The 27,175-nt window shown below is 42.9% G+C and overlaps 1 protein-coding gene across 2 annotated transcripts in view; it reads left to right on the plus strand.

The window, feature by feature from the left end:
• The window catches only part of LOC115093104 (neuronal PAS domain-containing protein 2-like), a 260,661-nt gene that overhangs the window by 210,753 nt on the left and 22,733 nt on the right, over positions 1–27,175 (plus strand). For both annotated transcript variants that reach the window (XM_029604797.1, XM_029604796.1), the window contains exons 13-15: positions 5,640–5,781; positions 8,832–8,938; positions 11,276–11,368. In XM_029604797.1, the coding sequence (XP_029460657.1) occupies positions 5,640–5,781; positions 8,832–8,938; positions 11,276–11,368 (342 nt within the window). The remainder of the gene's footprint in view (positions 1–5,639; positions 5,782–8,831; positions 8,939–11,275; positions 11,369–27,175) is intronic.

Genomic DNA, 27,175 nt, shown 5'->3' on the forward strand with positions numbered 1-27,175 from the left:
CTAGCACCATTTTCTGTAGGTTCAAGATTTCAAAAATGGTCAGGTGGACATGGGATTGGACCTAGCCTAGAGGCAGCAGCAAGTGCTGGATAGGAAAATCATTCAAAAACTCTCTTTTCTCCTTTGCGACCATCTGACTGAACCCCATAGGAAAAACCTTCAATCTTCAATTCCTTAAGTGGCGGACACATAGCTCGAACCCATAGCCCTGGGACCAAAGAAATTAAATTCTCACTCAATGCAAAATTATAAACTTTTATTCTGGGGATACCAGCATTGAACTCACAATAACAAAAATCACCCAAAAGATGAATGACAGTAATCACAGCAAAAATAAATACACTTTTACATTTCCTCTCCTCTTAGTACAGCTCAAGATCTTAATCTGGTTCTCAAACATCCTATGGAGTAAATTTTCAAAGGAGTTTCGTGCATGAAAATAGCATATACCTTTGCATATGCTATTTTGTAAATGTTGAGAATATGCATGTATTTTCCATTCCACATGTACATTTTACTGGTGAGAAAAAGGAGTGGGCTAGGAGTGTTCAGGGGCGAGGTTCAGAAGTAGTTGCTATTTTGTAAGAGTTATATGTGTACCAAACTTATTTGTATACTTTTACACTTGCTAATTGACTCATGCAAGTGAAATTGGTCTTGTCTGTTGTCTCAAATGTTGGGTGGAAGGTCTGGGTGAACTGGTGGGGGGGTCAGGGTGAAGTGCTAGAGGGTCTTGGTGAACTGGAGAAGGACTCGGTGAATTGGCAGCGGTATTGGCAAACTGATTTCAAGAATTTTCAAAATGGTATATGCACATACTTTATAAAATACCTGCCTCTGCATATAAATCAGGGTTATTAGGTGTACAAGCTATATTTTTTTATGAACCTGAAATATACACGTATATGTTTATAAAATACTTAAAGTATGCTTTTTATTGCATTGGGAATATTTGCATGTACTGAAACATATATACTTTTGGAGCAGAACTACATGGCATTTTATAAACTGCAACTCCCAGCACACAGTTTATAAAATATTAGCATTAATCTCCGTGCATCCGCTTACATGCGTAAATGCTGTGCCGCGGATAGGTTTGAAAGTAAAGTTCTAGGGAATTAATTTTCAAAAGGATTGATGCACATAAATAGACTTTATGTGAGTTAATGAGCTTTTGAAAATTGCTGCTTTTACACATGTAAACTACTTTGAAAATTCACTCCACAGAGCTGAACTTTCAGAAGGTTTTACATACGTACATGGACTTTACACTCATAAATGGGCTATTGAAAATTTTTACAATCTAAGCTACTTTTACGCATGTAAGTCCTTTGAAAATTCACTCCTATGTGTCTTTGACACTTTTTTCAAGCAAATATCAGTGCTCACATCTCTTCACAAACTTCTTCTCCGCAGTACATCTTAGAAATTCCCACAAGCTGCTTGTGGTCCATAAGTCCACCCAGGTGCCACTGTGCACGTCATTGGGAACCTAGATATTAAGCTCTTTCCATAGTGGCAGGACTGGATAAACCAAGAAACCCACCATTCCCGCTCTGAGCACAAGCTCATATGGACGCAGGGCACACTCCCGCTAGAGGTCCACTCTCACAGCTTTACGCAAAGAGGCAGCTAATAACCACGCCATATTCTTTCTGTAACAGGAAAAATCACAACCTAACAATAAGTAGAGTTTCAGTGATAAAATTTGGACTAAGGCAAGATGACACAAAATCAGTGGCACCAGAATTAGGCCCTGGGCCACATGGGTGCATCTGGACAGTTCACTGCATCTTATAGCCTCTGTCTCTGCCTCTCTTATCCCTTCCTTTATAGCTGCCCCTCACCTCCCTCTATCCACAGCTGCCTCTCTCCTTTCTTCTCTCTCTCCTTTGGCACACCTTCTTTCTCCCATCCATAATCATTCCTTCTTATGTTCTCCCCATCGACTTGATTGCTCACTTTCTCATCCCCCTAATGCTCATTTCCCCCCTCTCTCTCCATCCTTCTCCTTGCTTCCCTCCATCCCTGGGAAGCCTCCACTCTTTTGTGGTTGGCAGGATGGGCTCCACCAGCCACCCAGGCCTTCTCCATCTCTGTTAGGAGCCAGAAGGATGGGTTTTGCCATCGTTTGCCTTGGCTGCCTCCTGTTACCTTCAGTAACTAGCAGGGGAGGGGCTCTCTCAGCTGCCTTTCTTCTCCTAATGGCTTTGGCAGCTAATGGGATGGGCTTTGTTGGCCACCCTAGGCCTCTCCCTCAGTTCAGTGGTTAGCAGGATGGGTTCTACCAATTACATCAAGGCACTACTGGACCTTAAGATGCAGTACATTTTTAGAAAGGGTCTAAAATTGCATGTAATTTATGATCTGAAACGGTTAATAGGAAGGTATTTTGATAGGGATATGCACAGCAAAAAATTTAATTTCGTTTTTCTTATGTTTCTTTTTTTTTTTTAAATTTCTTTTTTTTTTAGTTTCATTTTTTAAAATCTGTTGCTTTGAGTATCGTTTTTAGTGTGCACTAACTCACATGGTGCGCATTTTTTCTGTCGTTTCAAATGAAAGCATATCACTATAGCATTTTAAACATTTCTAGCAACAATTTACACCTATTTCAGACAAAAAAAAAATAGATTTTTAAAGATATATGTGATGGGACCTCCAAAGTTAGGTCCATGTCTAGGAATACAGACTGGAAGAGAGTTTTTTGGGTGGGCAACCCAAAAGTATCTTTATGGGAACATTGGAGAAATGATTATATCATTATCTTTATTAAAATGTGTTAATCGCCTAAATACTGGACGATATACAAAAGAAGAACATACATAAAATTTTCAATAAAAATGTACAGGCGTCATACCAGCATGGTTCAAGTTATAAAAAAAAGTACATAGGACACACTATGGACAACTAATAGAAGGCCTGCTTAAATAGCCATGTTTTAAGAGATTGCTGGAAGGACTTTAAACTGTCTGCCAGTCGTAGAGTTTCAGAAACGTGTTCCAAAGAGCCTGAGCTGCGATTGAGAACGCAGTACCAGTAGATGGTATAGTACATGGCAACTTAGCTAGTTGTATGTTTTGTAATGGGAATTACCTAAATAAAGTTACTAATGTTTTGGTTTCTTTAAGAGGGTTGGAAAGAAGATCCTCGGGGAGGGAGTGTTTGACAGGGTATATAATCTTGTCACGGTTTGGCAAGAGAGCAGACAGAGGAGACTCCATGATGGCTTAGGAGTCTGGAGGAAGCCAGGCATCTGGGCTGGTGGGCACTGGGCCTTTCAGGGCTTTCCCCCTTAAGAGGACAGGTCCAAGGCTGAAGAAGAATTACCAGGGGTCACAATCTGGGTTTACCCAGAGAAAGAGGAACCAGGATAAGTTTGGCCCCATCCAGAAGGAAAGGAGATAGAGTAGAGAAGGAGCTCACAAGGAGGAGTGTACCAGGGTCACCAAGGAAGTCAATGAACACTGCCGGGGATAGAGGTACTCCCTAGGGAAGATGGTATCCTGTTAGTCCTTGATGTGAGTACCTGTCTCAGATGGAGTTGACGTGATATGTGGAGAAGAGCCAAAGTTTACCCTATGGATAAAAGAACAAAAAAGAAATTGCCATGCTGGGTCAGACCAAGGGTCCATCAAGCCCAGCATCCTGTTTCCAACAGAGGCCAAACCAGGCCACAAGAACCTGGCAATTACCCAAACATTAAGAAGATCCCATGCTACTGATGCAATTAATATCAGTGGCTATTCCCTAAGTAAACTTGATTATTAGCCGTTAATGGACTTCTCCTCCAAGAACGTATCCAAACCTTTTTTGAACCCAGCTACACTAACTGCACTAACCACATCCTCTGGCAACAAATTCCAGAGCTGTATTGTGCATTGAGTGAAAAAGAATTTTCTCCGTTTAGTCTTAAATGTGCTACTTGCTAACTTCATGGAATGCCCCCTAGTCCTTCTATTATTCGAAAGTGTAACTAACCGATTCACATCTACTCTTTCAAGATAGTGGGATGGGATATTGTTTATTCTGCATTTGTGGGAATAACAGAAATGTAAGCAACATATGTCTAACTCCGTTGAAAAAGGGATAGAGTTTTGGGAAAGATTGGAAAAATTCTTTGAAGTTGGCGTAAGTTTACTGCTTGATTACTGCTTGTGTGCTTCAAAATATTTTTTTGTTGTGAACTCAGTAGTTATTTATTAATGGTTATCAGCTATAGTTATTTTGATATTAGATTTATAGGTCACAGCTACTGTCTTATCTTTTTTATTTTAATTGTTGTATTACTTTTTTTGTTCTGTGTAATTTTATGTTTTTAGTTTATATTTGTACATCACATTGAATTAGTTATTGTAAAAACTTTGTGGATAACTGTAATTGATGGTTTGAAGCTGTATCTTGGCTGTGAACTCTGATTACTTCAGTAATATTGTACTACCCTCTATAACCTTATAAATAGTTGCTGGCTGATAACCCTAGAAATAAAAGTTTAATATTTTGAAGTATACTGCGGTGTGCATTTTGATTGGGGGGGGAGGCAACTTGATTGCCAGCAACTACTATAGAGGAAAAAGGGGAGTTGGGTTCACAGAGGGGAGTCTTAGGCAGGTAGCCTCCCTGTACCAGCACAAGGAAAGAGTACCACCCTATCTGCCTCTAGCCCAGGTCCACTACACCATCTGCTTGACCCCCATATTTGCTGAACCCTAAAACCAAGAGACTGGCCCACGGCTCCCGCAGGTGTCAGAGCCTCTCAACATTTCATGTGCCCCAGCCAGGCGTCTCAGTAATTCTCAGACATGCCTTCTGTATTCCTCCCCTTCAGCCAGCCATCTCCCCCTGTAATCATCCAGCCATTTTCTCTCTGCATCCCTCCCTCCACCTCAGTCCTCCATCAATGCAGTTTTGATTGCCATTTTCCCCCATTCAGTAGCTTTTGCCGCCCCGCCGCCCACCTTCCATCACTCCCTCCTGGTGAGGTCCACGCGTAGAAGCTGGGCTGGTTTTCTTTTCCCCCCATCTGGGTGAAGATGATCCATTTGATTACTTTTCTTCTCACATGGGCCAAACGGCTGGATCCTCCTCTGTGGTGACCCAGATTGGGCTGACCTTTTCCTCCTTACACAGAGCATGGTCTCCTCCTTTCACGAGGGTTGGACCTCAATGGATGGTCCAAACTTTAAGATGTTCCCTTTAGATTCTTTTAATGGATTTCTAATGGAATATTAGTTTTTAAAGTACCTGAAAGCTCTTTCTACCACTATTTATTTGCCTTGTACATAAAGTAATAAGGCACCGAGTATATAATTAATGGATGTATAAAGATCAGAGGTAGAATGCAAGTAAGAAGCCTGGATTATTAGGTAGGAATAAGGAAGTAGGGTACATTGTGTACAGAGCTGCCTTCTTCAGTAGCAGCTGGACAGATGCAGGTCAGGACATGCCCGACAGTCTGCTCGTTCCTCCTCTGTAGGGTGGAACTGTTGCACCGTGCCAGAAGAAATGAGGCAGGGCCCGCTTCTCCTTCCACTCCCTATTGCTCTGCTTATGATGTAGCCCTTCATGTACACCAGGTAATCATCAAGACAAAAATATGATTGGGCTTTTTTTTTTTTTTTTCCTATTTTGTATTTCAGGACAAGTTTTTAAGTTTAGGTACTGAACAGCACTTTACTGCACTTGAAGTAGATGCCTCGATCCTCCGCAGAAGTCAAACGCCTTCGGTGTCTTCTAGGAGTTCTCAAAAATCCTCCCAGACCCCAATGTCAGAGCCAGCGTGTAAGTGATGTGACCGAGGCTGTGTATCAAAAGTAGCCTAACCATGGGAAGTGCTGGGCGTAAGGGCAAGGACCTGGCCTTTACACACTGTGGGGCAACACCAGACAGCAAGAAAGTAGTGGTCTCTGGCTCAAATGTGCGATAACATTGTGTTTTTATCTGCATGTAGTGTTAAAGAAATGCTAAATACATGCTCTGTCTGCTAAGCACAACATTGTAAGGTCAGCACCAGAAATCAGCTCTCAATTAGTCGATTGCTTGGGTGCTTCGCAAATAACTGGGCCAAACGGACTTACGCCAGCTCGCATTTTGTTTCCTACCAGATCTGAAAAGCATAAATTCAAATCAAAGTAGGTATTTCACACTCACACATTATAATTATTAGAGATGGAAGAGATCAGAGGTGTTTTAGCCTTCCTTGAAAACTCCAGAATTTTTATCTTGCTGAAAATTTTGAGTTTCAAGAAAGTCTTTTGAATTTTTTTACATTTTTTTTAAGGAAAATATTTTTTCAAAGATATTGTACAGAAAGCAGTAGAAATAGTTGCATTAAACTAAATGGAGTCTAATGCTGTGAACAAAAGGACTCTGAACAGTCAGAAGCCGTGGAAGGAAACAGGCAACTGGGGAGAGCTCCTGTAATGACTTGAATATGTTCCTGCTTTTGCCAACATTTTCTAGACAATGAACAAAACTCAAACATCAAAACATTTCATTTGTTTGGGGGTTTTTTTGTCAAAACTCAGAAACTTGCCCAATTCTACTGGACTCTAAATTTGGCAATAAAATTCTCCTCCAGCCCTAGTAAATATGTATTTAGTCAGCTACCTGGGGGTGAGTGGGAGGAAAACATTTACTGTAAATAAGGTAGTATGTTTTGGGTGGTCCCCAAACTTGACAGCAACCCATATAAAGACAGGCACAATAGCAACCCGTCATCAGCTGATGTTTCGTAAGCAGATACTGTGGTGTTCAGTGTAATGACATGAGATGCTGGCTTCCTGACCGAACACCGCTCTACGTTAAACGCTACTTCTAATTACCCCTGACGCAGTATCGGCTTACGAGACATCAGCTGATCTTATATGGGTTGTTGACTTGTTATTCTCACATCGGTGACCATTTTTGTTTCGAAAAGGATGCAATATTTCAATACCCTTTATTTGCAAGGAGAAATGTCTGTTAGAAATGGATGGGTGAATGGCTGGGAAGTCCAGCGGGAACCCTTTCAAGTCTCACGTGTTTGGCTTCCTGACACCCGGACCTTGATACACAAATCAGTTTTGGTGTTGTTGGAAATTTTGTGTTAGGCTGCTCTCTTTTTATAGAGCATTTGACAGTGATTTTGACCCCCTATTTTTCACTTTTTGTATTATATAAGTATACGTAAATATAACCCAGGCTAGAAAGTGGATTTAGGAAAGAGAATTTTCAAATGCAGGGGGAGGGGGGAGGGGCAGTGACAGTGACTATAGTAGAAACCATTCACTTTTTCAAGCAATGTCAGCATGTCAGAAAAAAATATATTAGAACAAAAAAAAGGAGTGATCTAGGAAGATGACCAAAAGCAAAACTAGCAGAGCTAATAAACTAGCAAACTCTTATTTTGCAGGCTCTTAATTAATACTGCTGCTGTAATACAAATATTCAAAGATTTCTGATACAGAAGTAAGATTACTCTAGTAAAATAAATATACAGTACATTGGTACATTGGTACATTCAATTTTGTTTAGAATAGAAAACCCAATACTAATGCATTGCCCGGCATCCAGATATAGTGCGTGCAGTCATCTAATGTGTGATGGATATAAAACTGAACATTTTATTTCTAAAAGAGCTGCAAGGAGCAGAGTGACAGAATTTGAAAGACTCCTAGAGGTCTATATTCAGCCACTAGCCGTCTAAGAAAATAGGCCAGATAAGAATATAAGAACATGCCATACTGGGTCAGACCAAGGGTCCATCAAGCCCAGCATCCTGTTTCCAACAGTGGCCAATCCAGGCCATAAGAACCTGGCAAGAACCCAAAAACTAAGTCTATTCCATGTTACTGTTGCTAGTAATAGCGGTGGTTATTATCTAAGTCAAACTTAGCCAGGCATACCACTGAATATACCTGGCTAGCTTAAAGATAGCCAGATAAATTTATCTAGCTAACTTTAGGGCTGCTCTTCAGCTGTCCTAAAGTTATCCAGCTACATTAGCCAGACAATGCTGAAAATTGCCGATGGGTGCTTTATCTGGCTAATTTGGCCAAATAACCACCTCCACCCCACCCTGCCCTGCTGGAAAATCTTTTTAGCAAAATAACACATTTTCCAGTTGTCTCGTGGCCGGTCAGCGTGGTGGGATTTTTAAAAGCTGCCATTCGTCTGGCTAAGTCCAAACTAAGGAGGACCAATGGTGTGGAATATTGGCCTCCTGGAAAACAAAGAAAAGTGAATAAATCCATAATCACATTGATTCTGTTGCTGATTGCTACTGGCACATTTCTAGAAAAATAGTATGCAGTTTTCTATTTTTTTTTTTCTGTTTTCATTCCTTTTCAATAATAATTTGCATTTTAATTTCAGAAATCTTGTATTCTGACTGGTCAGAAATTAGTCCAAACATGCATTTATCTAATATAATAGAATGCTCATAGTACCGAGTTTCAGCATTCTTTCAGAAAAGAAAAATGAAAATTCTGAAAATAGAACTCTCTGAGAAGCACCACCAGGAAGCGATGGCATACTATAACTTTTGAAAGAGGAAGGAGTCGAGAAAATATTCTTACATCAGTGGTTCTCAACTCAGTCCTGATTTGCAGGATACCCACAATGATTATGCATGAGATCTGTCTGCATGCACTGCCTCCACAGCGTGCAAATTTATCTCATGCATATTGATTGCAGATATCCTGTAAATCAGATTGCCTGGCCCGGTCCCAAGTTCTAGGTCTGAGAACCACTGCATTGCATTTTCCCCCAGTCAGTTCCCTTTATTCTTTCCTGGGCAGTGTCCTAATTTTTAATTACATGCCGTTGGCTGAATGACTATTTTCTTACAGCCACTCCAACGAAGCTGACCGAGTCCAGCACAGTCGCCATGCAGAAAACACCGAGTCGGCAGCAGGATTTAACAATACAAAGGCTCAATCAGCCCGCCTCAATTCAGGTAAGAGCACCAGATTTTACACGGCCTACAAAAGAGCTTCATCAACTACTCTACAAATCTTACAAAACATATTTGTTTAAATGTGCTATTCCTTCTCAAACATACAGCTAATTATTATGCAGTAAATGAGACTGTGAGGGTGATGATACCACTGTGATACTTTTCAGAGGAGAGGCCCGTGTATAGAGACAAGGATGTTGGAGTGTTTTTTGGGGGTTTTTTTTTCATATTTATATATGCTGTCCTTTCAGAGGTGAGTGTGGATAGTACTGGGGGGAATTGAGCCGAAGGTTATTAGGGTACCTGGGAGTTGCATGTAGGGGAAGAGAGGATGGAAGGGCAAAAAAGGTTGTGAAAGGCCTTTCCCCTTTGGGCCTGGCACCAGTGTCTACTCCCTTATGTCACAGGTGGCCACATTGGAGTACTGCAGGCATACCTAAAAGAGCTCTTGCATAAAGCCGGCTGACAGAACCAAAGAAACAGGACAGTAGATGATCGAGTGACGCCAGGAGGCGATCCAAAAAGGAAAAGACCCATCTCCTTAGATGTAAGGCCTCCTTTATTGAACATTTATTCCATAAATAGGAAGGTTAACACATCCCCATCAGTAATGCCCAACTCAGGCCGAGTTTCACCCTTTAGCAGGGCTGTATCAGGGGCTTATAATCAATGTAATAGTCACTCAAATCAAATATCCGCCCGATGCCTACAAATATTTGTAGACACGTCTTTGAAAGGATCAGCAGCGCACACATAAATTGTGTATACAGGAAGAGCCAGCACAATTTGGAACTGAATTCCGACCGCCAGAATAGATCAGTGTAACCTTAACTTGTTGGCACCACAACGTGTATTCATGCTTTCAAATTGTGCTGGCTCTTCCTGTATACACAATTTATGTGTGCGCTGCTGATCCTTTCATAGATGTCTACAAATATTTGTAAACTACTACAAAACAACACAAAGGATAAGCTGTAACTTCTGCGTACACTAATAATGAACCGCACCCAAGCCTTATGTCAAAATTGTAACACAGTTCCTCAAATAATTACACCTCAGCAGTCGAATCACTGCGGGGAAACACTATCTATCATCATAGTCATTGTGTATGTGATAGTCCAATATTTTTTATATATTTTTACTGCAAATAAAATAATTTTAATTCCAATTTTTTGATTCTTTCAACAAAATCCAAAAAAATGTTCAAAGCTACTTAGCTCTTATCAAAGTGAGAGACTCAAATAGCAACCCGACCTGGCAGCGATTCGAGAGCAATTCCATTTGCTCTCTGGCTATTCAGAATTAATGATTGACAGTTTGCATCTATAGTAGTTTTGATTGGATATTGAGAAGTCTCCGAATATATTTATACTGACCACATTTCCGGTTTCAGGAACAAGGATCCATGTGACCAAGATGGCGAGTTCCCCTGAAGCGGTACAAATATTTGTAGGCATCGGGCGGCTTATGATTGAGTGACTATTACATTAATTATAAGCCCCTGATGCAGCCCCGCTTTTAAGGGCGAAACGCGGCCTGAGTCGGGCATTATTGATAGGGATTTTTTAAGCTTCCTATTTCTGGAATAATTGTCCAATAAAGGAGTCCTTACATCTAAGTGATCGGTCAGAACCAAAATAAAAGCAGCTCCAAGAATGACGGTGTGAGGGAGCTTGTAAGGAACTCCCTCAGAACACTAAAGGATTGGGTACAGCTATCTATACTGGTCCTCCTTAAGACCCAGCCCAGCAAGGGATTCTGGGATAGGGTGGAGCACTGCATGCCCAGGGCCAGAAGAATGAAGGAGGCTCAGGGAGAGAGACAGAAGGCTTGAGAATACAAACTGCAAGTTATGATTGATTTTTTGGATTGCTCAGACCAGTTACTGTTTTTTTTATTATTATTTAAAAATAAAGTTACTTGAAGAGAGTGTTGCCAGAGTCCAGCGAGGAGTCTGTTCTCTGGCTAGTCCTGACCGCTTGGCATCACAGACGGAGCATGTAAATTGCTTTTTGGAAACTGATATAAACTTGTCTATATTTTCCCACTGCCCATTCCAGAAGGTATCTCTCCAGCGAGGTAAAGAGCAGTTGTTGGATCCTTCAGCTATTGGCTAACTGGCGGTTCCTTTTCTTGTAAATCTAGTTGTTAGACATTTCTGTATGTCTTTTATTGAGATCATAAGTCACAAAAGAAATTATACTGGGAAGAGTCATGCACAGAAACTAAATATTACAAACCTAACTTTAATGGATGAGACTTTAATGGAGAGACTTCAGATTTTAATGTAATTGCTCCGTCATAAAGTTGTACATACTATTTTTTTTTAACTACTAGGTCTCTTTGCCTTCTCAACCATCCTGTGAGCTTCTACCCCAACAGTTACTGGCACAACCTGCTCTTCAAAGTCAACCAGCACCCATGGCACAGGTAAGTCTCAAGTTTGAAATCCATACTGCGGTGGTGGGCGGATCAGTGAAAGCACCCAAGGACCTCAGGATGAGAGGGGGGGGAGGGGCCACGTTGGTTTTCATGTTACAGTGGTTGATTTTGGCAACCTCAATTACACCTCTCCAGCTTTAAATAGAGAAAGCATCAAAGGAGAAACCTGGTGGGTATCTTTTGCTTTTGCTTTTGTTTGAGGAATAAAGCTTCAACTGCTGTAAGGTCTTGTGAAGGCTCGACTTTTTCTTCACTCTGCTCCTAGCAGCAGCAGCAGCATGTTCCTCTGAACAGTTACTCAATATTTATTCAAGAAGCACGATTTTCGTGAGGTTTTTCATGCTCCTGAAGTTTTACATTATGATCACTGTGCAGAAGACGACATGTTTTTTTTTTTTTTTTGTATAATATTTTTATTGCATTTTCACAGACATTATGGGTTTAGATAGAACCTCCATAACAGTAACAATAACAATAAAAGAAAAAGGCACTTGAAACATATCTGCTACCGCATTTAACAAACTTCCCTGTTATTGGCACAAAACATGAAGCATAATAATGTCGGTAACTGAAGGTAGATAATGTCGGTAGATGAAAATTCAACAACAACAAACGTTCTATCAAACCACCCAGTCCCTCCCTCCCCCCCCTTCCCCCCACCCTGTAAGTGTATGTGGCATATTCCAGCCAATGTACTCTCGTGGCCTCTAAGCTTGGTGGCATAATGTAAGGTAATGTAATGTGACGTACCCTTGGGAGTGGCTGAGCAGGGTCCCTGAGGTCAAACTACTGACCCGGGTCCGTAGTGGGACGTAAGTATGCGTTTAAAGGTTTCCATACCGACTCAACTTCCACTCGACGCTTAGCTGAGGTGTGATCAGCACTACTGAATTCTAAAGAATACAATTTAATAAGGAGTGTGAACCAATGTTCATGGCTGGGGGGGTCCACTCCTACCCAACCCGTGAGAATCACCTTCTTCGCTATCAGACCTGCTTTACATACAAATTTGTGTTCATCCAGCAAGGGTTTCAAAGAAAGCATCGGTGTCACCCCAAACAGCCACCACATAGGATTCATCGGGAGATGCTTCATGAGCAGTTGCCCACAGGTTTGTGCAACTTTTACCCAAAAAGCGTACACCACTGGGCAGGTCCAGAAACAATGGGAATAAGAGCCCACAGCCAAATTACACTTCAAACATATGGGTGAAGTACTGACATGGGCACGAAAGGCCCTTTCAGGTGTCATATAATAGAGCCGTAGAAACTTGTATTGCAGCTCCCTAAATAAAATACTTTCAGACCATGTAGGTAAGACCTTAAAACACTGGAAAAACGCTTGCCGAGACAACGAAAAGTGAGGCCAATGTCTCCAGCGTTCGTACAAAGAGTCAAGGTCGCCTGCATCGGTCACAGCTTGTAACGCTTGTTTGTAAGTTGCTATCGTCGGCTTATTAAGTTTTTTGGCCCCTATCAATCTGTGCAGAGCCCAGAAAGCGGGTGACGGTGTACAAAAACTGCCCTGGTGTTCCAGGAAGTGCCGCAATTGGATGTATGCATAGTAATCTGAATTCGGGAGACCATAGGTCGCCTGCAATTCCTCAAAAGAAAATAGTAGCCCTGTGCTCTGAGAATAACATTGATACACCCACTGTAGCCCCTGACCCTTCCATTTATGGAAAGTGGATAAGTTTCGCGCCGGGGGAAATAATGGATGACCACAAATATCCAAAAAGGCCGTCACTTTAGAGGGTAAGTGTAGTTTCTTACATATAAATGCCCAAGCGAGACGACAGGACTTGATCAGAGGTTGTGCTGCCATCAAGGAGGGCAAGTGAATCAAGGGCAGCTGAATGGCCACATTGAGAGAGAGATCTCCCACCCATCGTTGGATCTCTGCTAACGGGGTATAATAGGTGGTATGTTCAAGCATATCCTTAAGATGTCTCAAGAGTGCCGCTAAGTTATAGGTCCGAATATCTGGGCAATTCAAACCCCCCTTATCAACCGGAACCATCAGGGAGCTCAGTGCTATACGGGCTTTCTTACCCGCCCATAAAAATTTTCGTAAGATCACACAAAGCTCTCGCCTGTGTTTCTGCAAAAGCCAAACCGGTAACATTTGAAAAATATAGATCCACTTAGGCAGGATCATCATTTTGTAAAGCTGTATTCCGCCCGTGATCAAAAGTGGGAGAGACTGCCACCTTTCTAATGTTCTTCGTGTGTTATGTAGAAGCGGTTCAATATTTACTCTATACAAATCATGCAAATTGGAGGGAATTTGAATACCCAGGTACTTCATCGTGCCCTGCACCCATTTAAGCGGGAAGGTTCCTACCCATACACTTCGTACTCTACCTCCCACATCCAGAACCTCAGATTTATCCTGATTTACCCGCAATCCCGCAAATGTTCCATATGCTGCCTGTAAATTTAAAAGCAGTGAAAGGGAAGAATGGGGGTTAGTCAGATAAACCAATATGTCGTCCGCGAAAGCGGCAATTTTAAACTCATGTTCTCCATATCCCAGCCCTCTGATGTTAGTATTTTGAGCTATTTTCCGCAACAGGGGGTCTATTGCCAAAATATACAGTAGAGGAGAAAGGGGGCAGCCTTGCCTAACACCTCTCCCAATGTGCACTGCCTCAGATTTATAGCCGTTGGCTACTATATGAGATTCTGGACTACGATATAGAAGTGAAATATAAGTCAAAAAGTTCCCAGTAAGACCATATCTTTGAAGGCACGAAAACATATAAGGCCATGAGACCCTATCAAAAGCCTTTTCTGAATCGAACCCAATGGCCAAGGCCGGAGACTGACTATGAAGGGAGGTCGCCATAGCTGTTAACAAGCGGATGATGTGGGTACAAGCGGGTCTATTTTTTACGAACCCCACCTGATGTTTAGAAATAAGCGCCGGCAAAAAATGCCCCAATCTGTCCGTGAGTATTTTAGCCAAGATTTTTAGATCACAATTTAAAAGTGATATTGGACGATACGAGGCTGGGAGTAAAGGATCCTTTCCCGGTTTCGGAAGCACCGTTATATAGGCAGTATTAAAACGTGGCGGGAGAGATTCCTTTTGTATAGCATCATTGAAAAAATCAGTGAGAGGGGTGACCACCTGTAGTTGAAGCATTTTATAAAAATCGAAGGAGAATCCATCTGGGCCCGGTGCTTTTCCCCTTTTACTGGAGGCTATAACAGTAGAAACTTCTAACGGTATGATGGGTCTATTGAGGAATGCCAATTGGGAGGCTGACAGTGCTGGAAGCGAGAGATCTTGAAAGAAATCAGCCTCCTCCCTCGCCCCTCCCGGCACATCATCGGTATAAAGGGATTCATAAAAGACCCGGAAGGCCTCACATATATCCCTACGGGAGACGACCGTCAGCCCCTCTTTTGTTTTCATGGAAGAGATAAACGTCTTCCCCCTATGAGCCCGGACCAAGGAAGCCAAATATTTACCGGCCTTATTACCATATTTAAAAAAAATTTTCTCAGCCGTCTGAAATGCCTGCTGTGCTCTCTTATGCAGCGCACAATTAAGATCTCGCAAGATACCAAAATAAGTCTTGTGCTGAACCGGGGACGGATTCTGTGACATACTTTGCTTCAGTGTCTGTAGGGTAGATTCTAACTGCAATATGGTCTGATTCAAACATTTAGCCCGGGAAGCCACATAAGAAATGACCTCTCCACGGAGAACAGCCTTAGCTGCTTCCCAGTAGAGATGGGAATTGTCCTCATGGGCTTGATTATGAAGGGCAAATTCCTTCCATTTACTGGAGAGGAAGTCCTTAAAGTCTGGGTCTCCCCTCAAAAAACTGGGAAATCTCCAAAACTTTTCGTTGGGTTCCCTGGCCTGAAACCGAAGCTCCACCCATATCAACGCATGATCTGATATCGCAGGAGATCCTATGGCGGCTTTAACCAACGCTTGAAAACCATCCTGTGGGGTAAGTATATAGTCTATGCGGGACATGGCGATATGAGCCCTCGAAACGTGGGTGTAATCCCTCTCGGAGGGGTGTAGCGTACGCCACGAGTCTATCAACGAGAGCTCACGACATAAAAACGCAGCTCCTTTCCCGGCATGGCCGCTAGGAACAGGCCCCGGCGGAGACCTATCGAGCTGTGGATCATGGGTGAAATTAAAGTCTCCCGCTACCACAATATAACCCTGAGCGTGGGTCACGAGCTGTGTGAGCACATAAGTAAAAAAGGCATGTGAGTAGGTGTTCGGTGCATATATGCAGCATATCGTAATAAGCTTTCCATTAAGGGTGCCAATAACCATTAATAACCTCCCTTCCGAATCTTGAATAGTATTGGAGATGGTGAAAGACGCAGACTTGTGGACTAAAACCGCCACTCCCCCCTTCTTCCCTCTAGCTGGCGAAAAATAGCAAGCTCCTCCCCATTTCCTCTGGAATTTTTGACTTTCACCAACTGTCAGGTGCGTCTCCTGAAGGCAGGCTACTGTAGGATTGCATTTCCTAATTTGTTGCAGTATTTTATAGCGTTTGATTGGCGACCCTAGCCCATTTACGTTCCAGGACACAATTTTGGTAATATCACCCATTACATAACATTGCGTGGCTAATCACCTCTGTACAAGCCCCGAGGAAACCCAGGGGAGAACCAAAAGAAGCATTTACCCACCCCATATTGAACAAAGAACAGAACCACAAGCATATCCACCATACTAACATGAGCCATTGACACATATTCTTCCCCCCATTACCCAACCCTGCTACCCCTACCCTTCCCCTCACCTCCTCCCCTCCCTCCCTCCCTCCCCATCCTCCTAAACCCATCCCCAAACCCCAACTACAAATTCGTAGCCTTCCTAAGCCCCTTAAATGGGGCGAGAGTCACGTAATGATGCGGGCGGGTGCCCCGCTTCCCTCTCTTCGCCTCCTCCGGCTGCCTCAGGGCGAACAGTCATAGATAAGCTCTCTTCAGACACGTTCAGTGCGGCATATCTAATCCGTATCCCCTCCGCAGAGCGAAGCACTACCGGATCGCATATAGCCCCTTCCCCAAAGGCAACACTGCACTCTGGGAAACAGAAGGATTGGGAGGATAAAGAAAAGAAAAACAAAACAAAACACATAACCGTCTCCGCAAAGACCCGGCCGGGCCCTGCTCTGAGACATACGAGTCCTTTCCTCCCTGCAATAGAGTGCGCCTCGTGGGAAAGGGGTCCCAAAGGTTCGCTCCCTACCTCCGGTCCTGAAGGACATATAGACCAAACAAAGGCGTAAAAGCTCTCCGTCCCAAACACATTATCAGGCACTGAATAATAAAAAATAAAAAATAAAAATAGAAAAGAAAGTCCAACAAAGTCCTCTCATGAGCAGGGGGCCTCTGCAGTACACAGAAAGAGTCTACCAAATAGAAAGTGGCCATTCCTCACCTCCACATCAAGGCCATGTGCGGGTCAAAAATTGTTGTGCCGCCTCGGAAGTTTCAAAAAGATGCGTGCGATTTTCGTGCCATATTTTAAGTCTGGCTGGGTATTGCAAGGTAAAGCGAACCTGCTTTGAAAACAAAGTAGAGCAGATTTGAGAGTAGCTCCGTCTCTGCCCAGAGACTTTGGCTGAATAGTCCTGAAAAATGCGGACCCGATGATCTTCATAGGCCAAATCAGGAACATTCCGGTATGCCTGTAATAGCTCCTGCTTGTGAGCATAATTAAGGACTTTGGCTATTACAATTCTAGGTCGGATCTCCCCTTCCCGTCTTTGACCTAAGCGGTGAGCCCTCTCTATGCGAAAAACAGAGAGTAACTCCGGTAAATGGAGGGCATCCGGGAGCCAGCTTTCTAAGAAGGACCCCAAGTTCTTTTCCAAGAGCGATTCCGGTAGGCCCACTAGTCGGATATTAGATCTTCTGCTCCGGTTCTCTAGATCTTCTATTTTCGCTGCCTGAACGTCCAGTTGCGTCGCCATCGCAGCTAATTTGGTAGAAGCCGTGTGAGCGTCGTCCTCTAAGGTACCCACCCGCGTTTCAATTTGCTCGAGTCTGGGATTAAGGTCCGAAAGAGCAGTGTGAATATCCGTGATCTGAGAGGATATGGTAGCAAGCTTCACGTCCAGTGCTTCCATAAGAATTATTTTTAACTGCTCCGAGATCGCTGGCGTGAGTTCGGGTAAGGCAGGGGCTGAGGGTGAATCTTGCACCGCCGCCATCTTAGCGTCCCCTGGTTTCACCTTGTCCTTGTCCCGTTTCCCCGTTCGTAAAGGCATACCAGCCGGTGATCGCTGCATATAATTGGTTATGGACATGTAGTTAAGCCTTGGCTCCCCGATGCTAGCCGAAAGATGCAATTTGCAGATTTAAAACAGAGAGAAATCAAAGCGAGGCACCCGGAGCCCTCCTAGGCACGTCCGACCTAGCTCACCGCATCACGTGCTCCTCCAGAAGACGACATGTTATGTCTGGAGTTGGTAAGATTTCCTTAGACCAAGTAATTCCGACAGAAATGTGCATCATGGGGGAAAAAAAAACTGGAATATCCCTTTTCTTTTCGTGGATTCTGGGGATTTCCCAACCTCCCTGTGCCCCTGCCTCTCCTCCCAATAGTACTGTACTATACTATAGCAGCGTGAGGAATGCATGCAAAGATTTTCTGGTTCTTTTCAGCCCTCCCTGGCTGCCAGAAAGATAAGGAGGTTCCAGTTGGAACCTGACCAAAGCCCTGGAGACCACGTTCACAATGGAATTAAAGCTTTCTCTAGACAGTTCTTAGCGATTTACACAGGTAAAAGGCACCTGGTTATCTGCATTAGCCAGATGTCTCAAAATTGCCCACCCTTAAACTCTACAATGCGCATGAAGTGTTCCCAGGGGCAGGTGTACGTCAGGGGAGGAAAAGTAAGCATGTAGATGGCATTTTCATGTGAACTCTTTTCCAGCAAAAATCTACCAATAATAAAAGCAGGGTACTCAAAGCAAGTTTTAAAGTGGAAGTACGCAAGCTCTTTCACTTTGAAAATTGGTGCAAAGCCCATGGGAAAAAAGTACATGTGGCCTCTGTCCCAATGTGGAAAGTTTGAAAATTGCCCCCTCTATGATCAACCACCCTCAGACTGGAGTTGCCCACTCATGTTCTATGGGTAGACTAAGTGCAGTGGTATTCACTCCCAACCCTCGAGGGCCACAACCATGCCAGGTTTTCAGGATATCCCTAATGAATAAGCATGAAATAGATTTGCACACAGTGGAGAACATATATATGCAAATCTATCTCATGCATATTCTTTAAGGGACAGATTTTCCAAAGCCTACGCTCGCCGGGCCTATTTTAGAAAGGCCTGGCGACGCGAGTAAAGCCCCGGAATGCGCGTTTGTCCTGGGGCTTCGAAAAAGGGGCGGGGATAGAGGCCTCCAGCACAGCGGCCAATTGCTGCTGTGGCGGAGGATCACAAGCCGGCAGGCTATCGGCAGGCGCAAGAGGTAAAATAAAGGGGGGGGTTCGGATAGGGCTAGGGAGCGGGAGGGTTTAGGGGAAGGGGAAGGGGAAAGGAGGTTAGGTTAGGGGGTTAGGAAGTTCCCTCCGAAATCGGAGCGGTCTGGGAGGAAACGGGGGAAGGCCGCGGGCGTTGAGTTGCACAATTGTGCACCCCCTTGCGTGCGCTGACCCCCGATTTTATAACATGCGCGCGCTAGTTTTGAAAATCTACCCCTAATTATATTGAAGTTCTGGCCCGGTTGTGGCCCTCAAGGGTTTGGAGTGAATACTGCTGCACTAAGTCTTCCCATAAAACCGGGGTGGGCAACTCCAGTCTCCGAGGGCCGCAAACCAGTCAAGTTTTCAGTAATTCCCTAATGAATACACATGAGAGAGATTTGTATGCATGCTGCCTTAATTACATGTAAATCTGTTTCATACATATTTATAAGATTACAGATTGAGACCGCAGGGGGATTTTCCGTTGACAAGTATCAAGTTGTAAGATCCAGAACGATATTTAAACAGGCCACAGCAATATCAAAGGATCGGAATGTGCAGTTCATTGCAGGTCCATACATATTTAAATTGAAAGAATCTCACTTTAGTACCACATAGCTCTACAGTCCAAAAGAGCACACCTAAATAAAATAGGCCATTAGCCTTCTGATCAAAGGAATGATGTGCTGAAGAGCTCAGCCCTGACCCAAGTTTTGTAAGAAAGTGTATGCCTCTGTAGCAGTGTCAAAAACTCTAGCTCTTCATTTGTGAACCACCCTCAGTCTTGCAGGGAACTGAAGTGTGCATCACATTTGCTTCTTAGATAAATGTACAAAAATAAGTGAAAAAGATTTCAGATGCAGAATAGTCCTGAAACAGAAGAATTTTGTGGTCATTGTAGAGTAAGTCTTTCTTCTTTATGCCTTCATCACTTCACTTCAGTTTTGTGTGCAAAATTTAATATTTTTCCTATCAGCACCCATGGTCTTCACTGTTCCACTGTTCACTCTCTCTAAGTGGACTGTGGCAAGAATCTAATTGTAATTCACTCACCAACCAAGACTCAAATACCTTGGGGAGTTCAGAGTCCTTAATATCTTCTGGTAATCCTAGAAATCATAGGCTACTCCTCCATGAATGAGTTTTGAGGTCTTCAAAATTCTCTTCATATCCACGTGCAGCCATTTTCAAGGCAGCAATCTCAGTTTCCAACTTGTGAATCCAATCATCAGCTATGGAGGCTCTGGTCTCCTCTTCCCACAACTCTGAGGATAAAACCATCATTTGGTTGTCAGTCTCATCCAATTTCTTATCAATTTTCTCAAATGCATTTTCCAGTGCTTGTGTCATTGCTTCAACTATGTCTTTTACTAGAACCTCTCTATCAGAGAACACAGTACCCGAATGTAATCTGCTTTCCCTGTACGTACCAGGATCAGTCCAGACTGCTGGGTTATGCCTCCCTTCCAGCAGATGGAGTCAGAGAGAAACTGAAAAGCACCTCCCACATAACCCGGGGTGCGATCCTTCAGTATCTTCTCTGACTCCAGCAGATTGAGAGGCATAACCTGCGGTCCTGATCTCTAAATTTCTGGGGCCTTGCCCTACCAGGTTTGAAAAAAAAAATAATAATAATAATAATAATAAAGTTAGGAGATTTAGAACTTTTGGCTAGATCATTTAAAAAAAAAAAAGAAGAAGTTTGCTATTTTCTTACTTCTCTAGTGCAGCTAGATTGGGACAGGCAAGGCAGGGCATTGCCCTATAGCCCATCCCGGAGCTTTTCTCTGCCCTAGACCGGTGAGCAGAGGGGGAGGATTTACTGGTGGGCCGGTCACTCTCCCCCCTCCCTCAGAGAGGTACTAATTCCTCTGAGTCTCCTATTTCTTTGTCAGTGCCTTCCTCCTTGAGGCTGAGTTTTCAAAAAAAAAAGTAACTGAACAGCAACGTCAGGTTTTTTATTTAATTCCACGCTGTTCTTACCTCAGCCGCGCCTGTCCGTCTCCCAGCCCTCCGGAAGGGGTGGATTTTCCATCCAGCTGCTGCTACAGAATGCCCAGAGGAAGGGCCTGTCAGTCGTGGACAGCCGGGGCTTCAGCTCTCTCGCGAAGGCCTCTGCTCCCGGTGCCTCCCCAGGGGCGAGGGGCCTTCGCGACGGCCCGATCCGGCGCGGGGGGGCGGTCACAACGCGGTGAAAAAAGTCACGCGGCGCGCATGAGGCTGAGGGATCGAGGCCTGGGCCACTCCCGATTCGCGCGGGAGCGGCGGCCATTTTGTCGGCATCGGAGGAGAATGCAGAAGACTCTGAGGAGGGAGAGGATCTCCCTCCTCCGCTGTCCCCACCGCATAGACCGCGCGAATTGCCCGGAGACCCAACTCCTCCCCCGGTTCCTCCCTCGGGGGGGGGCTCTTAAAGGGGCAGAAATCTTTTTCATCGAAATTCATACTTTTAATGCACAAGGCATTTCTGGAGGCGGAGACTTTTCCTTTTCACCCGAAACTTTCCCAGCTTGTGTTCCAGGAATGGGAGTCCCCGGAGGCCTCATTGTGAGGGTCACTAGAGCCATGGAAAAGTTACATCCCCTTCCTCTTGAGTCGATTGATCTTCTTAAAGTCCCTAAGGTGGACTCGGCGGTCACGGCCATTGCCAAGCATACTACTATTCCGGTGACTGGCGGCACTGCTCTTAAGGACCTCCAGGATAGGAAACTGGAGGTGTTACTCAAGCGCATTTTTTTGAGGTGTCCGCCTTAGGGGTTTGGGCGGTGGTCTGCAGTAGCATGATGCAGCGGGCCTTGCTGCGTTGGGTGCAACAGATGTTGACAGGCCAGGACCTTCCTCCTGGGGAGGTGGAGCAGGCAGGCCGTATTCTTGTAAACCACTGTAGAAAATCACCACAAATATTTTTCAGGTACAACATATATATATATATATATAATAGTGAACAAAGGTGCACCATGCAAAATTACATTAGTATGGCATTCCTATATTTATGAAGATGCCAAATTTATTCATTATCAGGATGACTTTAACTTGATTATAAATTGTGTCGGTATTGTAATCATAGGTCATATGTAGACAGTTCCATTTTTTAAATTGTGTTTAAGCATATAAGAAGATCAACATATCTTCATGGGGAAACTTGTTCACCGCTGCAAAGTGCTGCCCAACACTGCTGCAGTTTCATGGTAAATTGGATACATATCTCATATTTTGGACATAAAGGGGTAGATTTTAAAAAGCATTTACTCGAGCAAAACTGGTTTTTGCTCGAGTAAATGCACTTTACTCAAGTAAGTGGGCTTTTCAAAATTGCTACAATATATGCCATTGAATTGTCCATAGGATTTACTCAAGTAAGTGCACTTTACTCGAGTAAATAGCTTTTGAAAATTGCTACGATAGTATGTCACCTTTACATGCGTAACTCCTTTGAAAATGACCCCCAAAGGGATTTGCCAGTCCTGTTAGATCTCAGGCAGTCGGTGTCTGTTTCTCAAATTGACACAATTTATATCAGGTTAAAGTCAGCCTGACAGTGAATATATTTGCCGTTTTCATAAATATATGATGGTCATACTAATGTAATTTTGAATGGTGCAGCTTTGTTCACTATTATATATACTTTGTATCTGAACAATATTTGTGATGATTTTATACGGTGATTTTCAACATCTCCCATGCCTCTCTGCCTTGCTGCCATGTCCCAGGCTTTACACCTCTGGCTTCTTTCTGCTACTGTGCCTTGCTGCCTAACCCCAGACCTTACCACTTGAGGTGTTCCTGCCACTCTGGGGGGTGGGGGGGGGGGGGGGGGAGGAGCCTGCTTTGCACCTCTTATGTTGCTTTGAGGTCTTGATTCCAATCTTTATGCTGCTTGGCCCCTTTATCAGTGCCTTGGAGTCTTTCCTGCCACCTTTTCTGCTTTGTTTCCCTTCATGGTGCCTTAGGATGCTGATGCTACTTTTGTTGCCAGTTTGCTCTCCTGCTGTCTTCAAGGGTTCATGTCACTGTTGCTGGTGCCCTCTTTTGGAGCCTTCTCACACTTGCTTCCTTATACTGGGGTGTTTTGTCCCTAGAACAAAAATTAGAAAAAAAAAATAGGTTTCTACTACCATGCTACCTGTTCTGTAGCTCTTCTATTTCTCCTATCCCTACATTATCCCAGTCTGGTTCTCCCACACAATTTGATTACACTGGGGTGGTTTCTCCACAAAAGCCCTAAGACAGAAGGATGAAATACAGGCACAACCGAAAAAAATGATGTTCTGAATGTGATAACAGTTACATTAGTGAGAGAGATCTCATGCAAAACCAGAAAATCATGAACTTGAACAGCCTGAAATCAGCTAAATGATATGGGAAAAGGTTTCTAAATAAAGCAACCCTTACTACTTTCCAGGAAAACCACACCATACTCACTAGAGAAACCATTTATGTGTCCTGCATGTGATAAGTCTTCGGAAAACCCATTTCACAAGAAAATCAAAATTCCATCGAGCAGCTAGATCAATTTCCAGCAGGGAATGTAATAATAACTTGTTTTAAAAAAAATCTTATCACAGGTCATTTTCTTGTACTGAATTTGTCAATGGACAAATGTTCTTTAACAGAATGATTAGCATCTCCCATGCCACTCTGCCTTGCTGCTATACCTCACAATGCTCTACCTTGGGGTGGGGGGGTCTTTGTGCCACTCAGCTTTGCTTCCATGACCATACCTTACACCTTGGAGGTCTTTTTGCCACTGGCCCTTACTGTCGTACCCCACAACTTACATTTTGAGTTGTTCTGGGCCTTCTTTGCACCTCTCATGTTTTTGTGTCTTTAAGCCACTCTTTGTGCTGTTTGATACCTTTATCTGTGCCATGTGTTTGGTTTTTTTTCTGCCACCTTTTCAGCTACGTTCCCTCTTCATGGTGCCTTGGGATGCTGATGCCACTTTTGGTGCCACTCGAGGTGCCATCAAGGATTTATGTCACTGTTATTGGTGCCCTCATTTGGAACCTTGGGGTGTTCTTCCCAATTTTGCTGTTTCTTTCCTTCTCTCTTAGAGAACGTCTGTCAATGCTGGTGACCTTTTGCCCCTTTATGGAGCCTTAGGCTATTCATGTCACTTTTGGCACCACTTTCCAGTCTTTTTAGTTACTTTGGCTTCCTTTCCCCCCTTCTAATGATTTCTTCCCACAAATTCTTTGACAATTGATTAGAAAACCCCAGTTCTGGAGTCAGAGCTTCCCCCATTGACTTTAATGGCAAACAAAAAAACGAATCAAACCAAATAAAATAATTTTGATTTTGAAACTAAAAAAGCGAAGCGGGATCCCCCACAAAATTAATTTCAAAATGAAACAATTTTTTTTTCTCTTGCACATCCCTGGCTGCTCTAACCCAGTTATGTCTTTCCTCTTGGTACAACCATAATAATATTCTGGCTCCAAAAACCAGAACAATGAACACAGAAACACCTTTTGTTTTGAGAGCCTGCCAACAGCAGTAGAATTATTTGCCTGAATGTGGAAAGTCCACTTAAAAAAAAAACTTGAGGTAATTTTTTTTTAAAAAGAAGGTTAATCCTTCATTTTGGCAGGAGTCCAGACTCCTTTGTGCCTCCAGTGTGGTCGAGTGACCGTGTTTTACCGGTTTTCATTCTCAGTCAAAAGGCCAAGAGGGGATCATCCTTAGCTCGTGGCTCAGACCTTATCATTGAACTTAGCCAACAAAACATTTATAAGCAGACAAACCAGCCCACAGGCAAACAGCAGGAAAAATAAAGGAGAAACGGAGCATACTCGGGAGCCGTTTGGAGTGACAAGATTTGTCAAAGAGGAAAGGTGTTTTTTCTATTTTATTAATATAAAATTAAATGATGAAGGCCTATGGAACGTGTACCAACTTTACTGAAGTTTAATAATAAATAACTCTCCCTAGAGGGCAAGACATGTTTCGAGCATCTTCCAGGCTATTAAGAATCTGGAGCTCTGTGGTAGGACTTACTCTGGTTCCAGCCTCCAAGATAAGAGCGGGCGAAAGATGGTCACCTGGGCCCAGATATTAGCAAATCTGAACCAGTGCCAGAGCCCAGAGACTAAAGCTGTGTGAACGATTCATGCTGCTCTTTCTGATTAATAATAAACTAATTGTACGTGGAAAGTTGGAAGCAGAGCTCTTGCATCCTGAGGGCTCCTGCTGACAGGGTGCTTAAGGGGGACAACCCCAGGCTTCCCACTCACTAAGGCCCATATTTCAAAAAGGGCAAATCATATACCTTATTCCAGCAAACTTTAACAGTTCTAACGATGCAGTTTGACAAATTCCACCCACTTGGCCTCTGCACAGCTTCTGTGACATTGTATTATCGTGCTGCAAACATTATATTGAAAGATTTCCAGTAAAAAAAAAAAAAAAAAAGATTATTTATGGAACACATCACCTGCTGTGTGATTCTTTCTGTGTCCTTGTGAACTGTCAGATCCCATCTATGTTCTTGTACAAATATTCAACATAGTGATATTAAGAAAAAATTATATCTGAACAGCAGGATACCATTTGTGAACTGTTAAAAGGAGAGAATTACCATTCTTTTGCTACGCATGCTGTTCCCTGAAATATCTTGCTATTCTAGTACAGAGGATGAAGCCTAATGACGTGACAAAAATAATATGATTTAGTGCTTTTAAGAAACTTTCGGAAACAACTGTGAAAAAAAATTGTACGTTTTTATTTAAACACTTTTTGCTAATTAGAATATCAGGGTTAGTACCTTAGAAGATGAATACTGAATTAGTCCTAGGATGCTAGTTTTTAAGTGACCAGTATAACATAACATAAGAATTGCCATACTGGGTCAAACTAAGGATCCATCAAGTCCGATATTCTCTTTCCAGCAGTGGCCAATCCAGGATCCCAAATAGTAAATAGATTCCATGCTACTTATACCCAGGGATAAGTAGTAGCTTTCCCCAAGTATACCTGGTTAATAATGGTTTACTGACTTTTCCTCCAGTAACTGTCCAAACTTTTTTTTAAACCCAGCTATGCTGATTGCTTTTACCACATCCTCTGGCAATGAATTCCAGTTAAATTTTTCACTGAGTGAAAAAGTATCTTATCTGATTTGTTTTAAATGTTCTACTTAGTGTCCCCTAGTTTTTGTGTTGGTTTTTTTTTAAAGAAAACAACAACCAATTTGTATTTTATAGACCTCTATCAGAGCTCACCTCAGCTATTTTGTCTCCAAGCTGAAGAACCCTAACCATTTTAGCATTTACTCAAAAGGGAGCCATTCTATCCCCTCTATCATTTTGGTAACCTTTCTCTGTACATTTTCTAGCTCGGCTATATCTTTTTTTGAGATGTAACCAGAATTGCACACAATAATCTCTGTGCAGTGGCACCATGGAGCAAAATAGATGTATTATGTTATTCTCCATTCCTTTCCTAATACGTTTATCTGAATAGCTTTCCTAGACTTATCCAGTTAACTAAGATGGATAGTGCTGAATATATGCATTTATCCAGCTAAGGCCTAGATTCATCAATTTGCTATAAAAAGGGCATGGTTAGGCAATTTTTCCTGTTACAGCATCACACTACTGTTTTTTTGCAAGAGAGAGAGAGCCTCAACATGGATGAATGGGTCAGTTTACTATTTATATCTGTCTTTTTTAATGCATGGAACACATCTATGTGCTTCCAAGATGGCATTTTCGAACAATGTCCACACCTCACGTAAACTCTGAACCTTTGTAGCTGCACATTTTAGTTTTTTCTATTTTCCACATTTTATCTCCCTTATGAAGATTAAATGCCAGTGCGGTAATTTTTCTGAATGTCCTTCCTCCAATTATTAAGCCAAATTTGATTGCATTATGCTCACTATTACCCTACTAATATTATCTCTTGCACCAAATCCAGTGTTACAGTACAGATTGAGGCAAGACACTACCCCCTCTTGTCAGTTCCTGGACCAGCTGCTCCATGAAGTAATTTATTTCATCTAGAATCTTTACCTTCCTAGCATGCCCTGATATGGTGTTTACCCAGTCAGTATTAGGATGACTGAAATCTCCCATTATTATTGTGTTGCAAGCTCCCTGCTCTGCTCTTTATATGTTGATCTTTGTTGATCTTGTAGTTCTTCAACAAGCTTTGAGTTCATTTGCTGGAAGAGCATTTCATAAATAAATGATGATGATGAAAGTTGTTAGGTTCCCTAATTTCAGTTAGAATTTCATTGTTCATTATGGCCATACAGACAGTAGTATATCCCTATTAGTATACTCTTCCCTATTACACATGGAATTTTTATCCATAAAGATTTTGTCT

This window comes from Rhinatrema bivittatum, chromosome 5, assembly GCF_901001135.1.
Source record: "Rhinatrema bivittatum chromosome 5, aRhiBiv1.1, whole genome shotgun sequence".
In the NCBI taxonomy this organism is placed as follows: Eukaryota; Metazoa; Chordata; class Amphibia; order Gymnophiona; family Rhinatrematidae; genus Rhinatrema; species Rhinatrema bivittatum.